This window comes from Rana temporaria, chromosome 10, assembly GCF_905171775.1.
Source record: "Rana temporaria chromosome 10, aRanTem1.1, whole genome shotgun sequence".
Taxonomy (NCBI): Eukaryota; Metazoa; Chordata; class Amphibia; order Anura; family Ranidae; genus Rana; species Rana temporaria.
This window is the reverse complement of record NC_053498.1, coordinates 147,275,443-147,283,956: the sequence shown is the minus strand read 5'-3', so window position 1 is coordinate 147,283,956 and position 8,514 is coordinate 147,275,443. Positions and strand designations below refer to the sequence as shown.

General features: G+C 46.5%; 1 protein-coding gene across 1 annotated transcript; it reads right to left on the bottom strand.

The window, feature by feature from the left end:
• Positions 1-5,483: 5,483 nt before the first annotated feature.
• Positions 5,484-8,514, bottom strand: LOC120915738 (transcription factor HES-5-like). Its single transcript, XM_040326503.1, has 3 exons — positions 8,355-8,514; positions 6,573-6,747; positions 5,484-6,454 (listed from the first exon to the last, which is right to left on the bottom strand). Exons 1-3 carry the CDS (start codon positions 8,418-8,420, stop codon positions 6,222-6,224), a joined length of 474 nt encoding a protein of 157 aa, XP_040182437.1. The 5' UTR covers positions 8,421-8,514; the 3' UTR covers positions 5,484-6,221.

The following is an 8,514-nucleotide window of genomic DNA, read 5'->3' as shown; positions in this document are numbered from 1 at the left end:
TTCATGGAACGCTCAGGTGTTCTTGTTCATGGAACGCTCAGATGTGCCTGTTCATGGAACGCTCAGGTGTTCTTGTTCATGGAACGCTCAGATGTGCCTGTTCATGGAACGCTCAGATGTGCCTGTTCATGGAACGCTCAGGTGTTCTTGTTCATGGAACGCTCAGATGTGCCTGTTCATGGAACGCTCAGATGTGCCTGTTCATGGAACGCTCAGATGTGCCTGTTCATGGAACGCTCAGATGTGCCTGTTCATGGAACGCTCAGATGTGCCTGTTCATGGAACGCTCAGATGTGCCTGTTCATGGAACGCTCAGATGTTTATGTTTACAGAAAGCTCAGGTGTTCATGTTCATGGAACGCTGAGGCCTCGTACACACGACCGAGAAACTCGACAGAACCCATCAAGAAACTTGGTGGTAGAGCTTTTTTGCAGAGGAAACGGTCGTGTGTACGTTTTTCATCGAGGAAACTGTCGAGGAACTTGACGAGAAAAAAAGAGAACAAGTTCTCTTTTTCCTCGGCGGGAGTCTCAATTTCACGGAACGCTCAGGTGTTCGTGTTCACGGAACGCTCAGGTGTTCGTGTTCACGGAACGCTCAGGTGTTCGTGTTCACGGAACGCTCAGGTGTGCATGTTAACGGAACGCTCAGGTGTGCATGTTCATGGAATGCTCAGGTGTGCATGTTCGTGGAATGCTCAGGTGTGCATGTTCACGGAACGTTCAGGTGTTCATGAAAGAAAATCATCTGTCGCCGAGCGCGGCATTCACCAAAAAAATGCGCATGTTCGTGGAACGCTTAGGTGTTCATGTTCACGAAATGCTCAGGTGTTCATGTTCACGGAATGCTCAGGTGTGCCTGTTCACGGAACGCTCAGATGTTCATGTTCACGGAACATTCAGATGTTGATGTTCATGTAATGCTCAGGTGTTCATGTTCATTGAACGCTCAGGTATGCATGTTCACGGAACGCTCAGGTGTTAATTTTCACGGAACGCTCAGGTGTTCATGGTTACGTAATGTTCAAGTATTCGTGTTCACAGAACGCTCAGGTGTTCTTGTTCATGGAATGCTCAGGTGTGCCTGTTCATGGAACGCTCAGGTGTGCCTGTTCACGGAACGCTCAGGTGTGCATGTTCACGGAACGCTCAGGTGTTCATGTTCACGAAACGCTCAGGTGTTCATGTTCACGGAACTCTCAGGTGTTCATGTTCACAGAAGGCGCAGGTGTTCATGTTTACGGAATGCTCAGGTGTTCATGTTTACGGAACGCTCAGGTGTTCATGTTTACGGAACGCTCAAGTGTTCATGTTTACGGAATGCTCAGGTGTTTATGTTCACGGAACGCTCAGGTGTGCATGTTCACGGAACGCTCAGGTGTTCATGAAAGAAAATCATCTGTCGCCGAGCGCGGCATTCACCAAAAAAATGCCTAAAACCTGAAAAATCACTAATCTACAAAAATGTACTGCAAATACTTAGTACAGTCTTTGGTTACAGCAAGCAAAGGGACGATGCAATCAGCATTAAATCTGAAAATTAAAGTAAAAAATGTTACGTATAATTTAATCCATTCTCCAAAAATCTGCAATGTGTGATTCAGTGAGATAACATCTTGTCCCCGGCCTTTCCCACACTACCCCCTGCATCCTGTATTATCCTCTGCTATTAGAGGCTCCAGATGTCACCCTGCAGAGGGACACAAGTCCATTGTCCCCGCCGCTCTGTGATTGGCTGCTGAGTGTGGGAACCTCTTCTAAGCCAGTTCTCCATATATTATTATGCAGAGAGAGGGGGGGATATATAGAGGGGTGGGCTGATCACCAGCAGTTACACAGCAACTGCCCCCCCCCAGCACACCTCTGCCTGACTGCTACCAACTCCCCCAACATGGCACCCTGCAGTATGAGGGCATTGGATCACCAAGAGGCCAATGGGCTCCGAAAGGTGAGATATCCCTCTAGTGCCAACTTCCTATTTCCATTCCATTATTATCTATTTCATATTGGCTTTGCCCCCCCCCCCCCCCCCAGTCATCATATCATTGTTTTAATTGCCTCAAAGTGTATTTTCAGTTTTACAGTAAAATTTTTGATGAAATCTGGGTTACCGCGCTTATTTTTTTATTACTTAGGCTTATCTTTAGAACCTACGTAGGTGGTATGCATTCCAGGTGCAATTCTTTTATATAAAGCAGGGGTCTCCAAACATTCTATACAAAGGGCCGGTTTATTGTCCTTCAGGCTCTTGGAGGGCCACACTTTGGCCAGCGGTAGAAGAAATTTTCCTGGCATCATTGTTAGTAAAACATCTGGTATTAGGGGGAGGAATAGTGCCCCATTGCTGGTATCATAGGGAGGAATAGTGCTCTATTAGTTGTGTCAGTGGGAGAAATGGTGCTCCATTGTCGGTGTCAGATGGCAGAATAGTGTCTCGTATCAGTGGGAGGGATAGTGCCCCAAGGGCCGGATAAAGGTACGCAAAGGGCCGCAGTTTGGAGACCACTGATATAAACTGATAATTTCTATTCATTAAGAGATACGTTTTAACTATATGGAAATGCAGAGGCGCATTGCCAGCGGTATTACTGCGGTGTCCCATTGTTTTCAATGGGAAGGAGCGGTATACACACCGCTCCTCTCACCGCTCCTAAAATCTCGTACACACGACCGAGTTTCTCGGCAAAAACCAGCAAGAAACTTGCCGTTTTTTTTTTTTTTGCCGAGGAAACTGGTCGTGTGTACACTTTTCGACGAGGAAACTGTCAAGGATCTCGTCGAGCCAAAAAGAAGGCATGTCTTCTTTTTCCTCGACGGCAATGGGGAAATTTGGCTCGCCGAGATCCTCGACAGCCTAACAAGGAACTCGACGAGCAAAACGATGTGTTTCGCCCGTCGAGTTTCTCGGTCGTGTGTACGAGGCTTCAGATGCTGTTTGCAGGAGATTTTTTTTTCTCCCGCCAGCGCATCGCCTCAGTGTGAAAGCCCTCTTATTCTGGGGCAGGAGTATTTCGGGCGTTATTTATGCGCTTTTGTTAGCGCTAAAAAGCCTGAAATACTCCTCAGTGTGAAAGGGGCCTAAAGCAAAGTTATCCTGGGCTCCCCCCAATTGCGTTCCGTGTAATTTTGGAATTATATATTTTCCATAACCCCTGAGAGCCGGTTCACACTGGGGCGGCACAACTTCGGGGGCGACTCGGCAAGGCATCCTGAAGACGACTTCAGAGGCGACTTGCAAAATGACTTCTGTATAGAAGTCAATGCAAGTCGCCCCGAGTCGCCCCCGAAGTCGTACAAGAACCTTTTTCTAAGTCGGAGTGACTTGCGTCCTATTAGAACGGTTCTATTGACTACAATGGGACGCGACTTGTCAGGCGGCTGAGTCTCCTGACGAGTCGCCCCAGTGTGAACCGGCTCTAAGCATACATCTTGCATTATTTGTGCTAGTTCTGGCTTTGAAAACAATACACAACATTTGTATCTTTTTAATAAATATTTTATTTTCAAAGAAATAAGAAATAATAACATTTCTCAAACAAGAGCGGAGATGTCACATAAACTCCACACAACCAACTCGGGCAAACATTGCCTTCCCACAATACTCTCGGCAAACATTGCCTTCCCACAATACTCTCGGCAAACATTGCCTTCCCACAATACTCTCGGCAAACATTGCCTTCCCACCATACTCTCGGCAAACATTGCCTTCCCACCATACTCTCGGCAAACATTGCCTTCCCACAATACTCTCGGCAAACATTGCCTTCCCACCATACTCTCGGCAAACATTGCCTTCCCACCATACTCTCGGCAAATATTGCAAACGATACTGTGAATTATATTCAACTTTTATAATATTTACTGCAAATGTTGCAGAACATCCGGGGGTTTCACCTTCACAAGAAGGCAATGTAGACGATCAATAATAAAGACGATCACATAGTGATTACAAATTGTATACATTGTTATTACAATAGTACATTCATAGAATTTACTAAAAAGCAATGAAAATAATTATCCCTAAATCACATAAATTAAAACTGTCACTGCTGCAAGACAGAGACAGTTCACCGCCTCTCAGGCTTAAGGCGGGGGGGGGGGGCATAATGGCATTTTTTTTTTGATCATAGAAGCGATCGTTACATCTGAAATTGCATATAATAGTAATCGATCGCACACATTGGATAAATTGAGCGCTCGTTAGTGATTATTTCATCATCAATGATGAAATAAAACTCATCAAGGAAAAACTGAATCCCCTTAAGGATAGTGATTATTTACTCTACATGCTGCATGTTACATTCCATTGTTCCCTATGGGGTTGATGTACTAAAAGGCAAATAGACTGTGCACTTTTCAAAGTACAGTTACTCTCTGCAAGTGCAACTGCTCCAGAGCTTAGTAAGTGAAGCCTTAACTCATTTATTAAAGCGGGGGTTCACCCTATCGACGGGAAATTTTTTTTTTTTTTTTTATTTTACCTTAAAATCAGGCATTGTAGCGCGAGCTACAGTATGCCTGTCCCGAATTTTTTACCCCCGTACTCACCTTGTAGTCGTCCATCGAAGATTCCGGGGAATGGGCGTGCCTATGGAGACGGAGGATGATTGACGGCCGGCTCTGGCGCGTCACGCTTCTCCGGAAATAGCCGAAATAGGCTTGGTCTTCACGACGCGTGCGCATAGCCTGTGCGCAGGCGCCGTGAAGAGCCGAGACCTACTCCGGCTGTCTTCGGGGAGAGTGACGTGCCAGGGCCGGCCGTCAATCATCCTCCCTCTCCATAGGCACGCCCATTCCCCGCGGGAGCCGGAATCTACGATGGACGACTACAAGGTGAGTACGGGGTTAAAAAAATCGGGACAGGCATACTGTAGCTCGCGCTACAATGCCTGTCTCGATGGTAAAATGTGTGGGGGGGGGGGTGAACTACCGCTTTAAGCTCTGGAGCAACTGCACTTTGCAAAGTCTTTTAGCCTTTGGTAAATCAACCCCTGAGCATCTATAATGTAATAGACTTTAAAGCGGAGCTCCGCCCAAAAGGGGAAGCTCCGCTTGTCATCTGACTCCCCCCCCCCACCTTTTGGGGGGGGAGGACCTGGTTTGCAAAGTCTATTTGGGGGGTTGATGTACTAAAGGCAAACATACTGTGTACTTTGCAAAGTGCAATTGCTCCACAGCAGGGGCGGACTGACCATTGGGACTCTCGGGCACTGCCCCAGGGCCCCATCAGGGATGTATGTAAAAATCTGTGTTTTTTTTACATCTGTCCCTTATATGTCCGAAACCGACATGCTTTTGATGTGAAAATCCTGAGATTTTAGCTGCACTGCCTCCTGGCGTGGTGGCCACCTGTAAGCCCAGGGGCCCCATAATATTCTATTGCCCGGGGGCCCCATGAGTTGTCCGTCCGCCCCTGCTCCACAGCTTAGTAAATGAGGTAAAGCTTCACCTTTCAAATACCCAATCACACGCAAGGAAAATTAAAAAAAAAACAGCATTTTTTCTTGCATGTGATTGGATGATAAAGGTCAGCGGGTCGTCTGCTCATTTACTAAGATCTGAAGCAACTGCTCAGTACACTGCGCAAAGTACACAGTCTATTTGCCTTTAGTACATCGACCCCCTTTGTATCTTAGTATACTTAGTATACTGTATGTGACATTTACTTTGGTTTTAATATAAAACACAATCAATACTGATTAAAAATGGACTTGGTGTTTACCTGCGGCAACCAGGTGCTTACATTTTGAATCAATTCCTTAAAAAAAATGATAGCTGCACTTTGATTGGTTGCTGTAGACACCATGCCATTGGACCAACTGAATAATTATAATAATTACTCTGTACCCTTAGGGTAAACATGCATACATATGCAATATATTACATGTTCCATATTGGAAACCTCGCACTAACAATATAATACTTAGACTGAATATTAATCGTACCGTCCAGCTTTACAATAAAGCAGATAGATAGAGAAATACATAAACAGCTAATTCCTTATAGGAATACAACAGAGCTAAGATCTGATCCCAGCATAAAATATAAAGGCGTATAAGATCATTTTATGATTACGTTAAATATAACCTTACTCTCTATCAATGTGATAAGATACAGTGATGGGGTCAGACCCCCTGAGTGCTATTGGAAGCATTGTATGCCCCTTGTTCACCCAACCCAATGTACACAGCCCACAAGTCCTGAGAAATGGAGGCAAGTCTCTACCAGGGTCTCCATAGGGCTTTGCTGCTGTCTGGAGGGCTGTTCTTGCTGGGGGTCTGTGAGACGGGGAATACAGAAGGACATGGAGCGCCGGTCACCATCTGAGACCCATGGAGGTTCTGCAGCAGCCGCAGATTGACATCTGTCTGTGTGTGCAGGGATAGAAAGTTCACAGAGTCCTGGACGCAGGAGGAGTAGCCATCTCTATGGGCTTGGCTGGAGCTGGAGGCATCTGGAATAGGAAAAGACACACATTGGTTATATAAGGTCCACTGTCACCTTCTACATTCCTCAATCCGAACATCTCTCAGCAAGAATCGTAAAATCGAGGACAAGGAGGGGGTACTTACTTTTCTCAGCCATTTGCTGCTGCAGGATGTTGACCGTCATTTCCAGTATGTCGGCCTTCTCCGGTTTGGAGGGCAGTTGATGTTTCTGGAACTCTTTCTCCAGTAGGAGACGCAGCTGCTCGATGCTGCTGTTAATGCGATCTCTCCGCATCTTCTCAATGGCGGGCTTCCTCAACTGCAAAAAACAAGACACAGGATGGTTAGTGACTATGAAGTAGACTTATAAAAATAGACTTATTTCAAGAGGAAAAATAATGATTTGTAGAAATCTAGGAGAAGACAGAATGGTAAGACCTAGAGAGGTGACTGAATGAGAGACCCAGGATGCCAGGATAGGGAGATATAGGACAGGATGGGATCTAGAAGGATATTGGATGGAGATACCTAGAGGGGTGAAAGGATGATCTTGGAGGCACCAGGATGCGGAGATATAGGATGACATGGGTTGAGAAGACCTAGAGGGATGACAGGATGATCTTGGAGGTGCCAGGATAGGGAGATATAGGAGGACATTGGATGGGAAGACCTAGAGGGGTGACAGGATGATCTTGGAGGCACCAGGATGGGGAGACATAGGAGGACATTGGACGAGAAGACCTAGAGGGGTGACAGGATGATCTTGGAGGTGCCAGGATAGGGAGATATAGGAGAACATTGGATGGGAAGACCTAGAGGGGTGACAGGATGATCTTGGAGGTGCCAGGATGGGGAGATACAGGAGGACATTGGACGAGAAGACCTAGAGGGGTGACATGATGATCTTGGAGGTGTCAGGATAGGGAGATATAGAAGGACATTGGATGGGAAGACCTAGAGGGCTGACAGTATTATCTTGGAGATGCCAGGATAGGGAGATATAGGAAGACATTGGATGGGAAGACCAAGAGGGGTGACAGGATGATCTTGGAAACACCAGGATGGGGAGATATAGCAGGACATTGGATGGGAAGACCAAGAGGGGTGACAGGATAATATTGGCGGTGCCAGGATGGGGAGATATAGGAGGACATTGGATGGGAAGACCAAGAGGGGTGACAGCATAGGGAGATATAGGAGGACTGGATGGGAAGATCTAGAGGGATTGACAGAATGAGGGATCTTCTAGTTGACAGGATGGGAAAATCTAAGAGGATATTGCATGGGAAGACCTAGAGGGGTAACAGGATGATCTTGAAGGTGCCAGGATGGGGAGATATAGGATGACATTGGATGGCAGGACCTAGAGGGGTGACAGCATGGGATGATATAGGATGATCGGATGGGAAGACCTAGAGGGGTGACAGCATGGGATGATATAGGATGATCGGATGGGAAGACCTAGAGGGATTGACAGAATGAGGGATCTTGGAGGTGCCAGGATGGAAAGTTCTAGGTGGACGGGATGGAAATTCTTTAGGGATAATAGAATAAGGGATTATAGAGGTGTCGAGATGGAAAGTTCTAGGCGGACAGGATAGAAGATCTCTAGGGATGACAGAATGGGGGATCTTGGAGGTGCCAGGATGGAAAGTTCTAGGTGGACGGGATGGAAATTCTTTAGGGATAATAGAATAGGGGATTATAGAGGTGTCGAGATGGAAAGTTCTAGGCGGACAGGATGGAAGATCTCTAGGGATGACAGAATGGGGGATCTTGGAGGTGCCAGGATGGAAAGTTCTAGGTGGACAGGATGGAAGATCTCTAGGGATGACAGAATGGGGGATCGTAGAGATATGAGGATGGGAAGATCTTGGAGAATACAGAATGAAAAAATAAACAACAGGAATCTAGCGAGAAACTTACTTTTCTGGGTTGGTGGGTCAGTTGGCGGTCAGCACCGTGCAGTAGAGGGCTGCTGGAAGGAGACATGATGTCTGGTCAGTGAGTGTAGAGCAGTTCCTAGGCTCAGTGTCCTCTCTATAGAAGAGATTTCAGTGATGTGCCTTCACAGAGCTCACCCTCC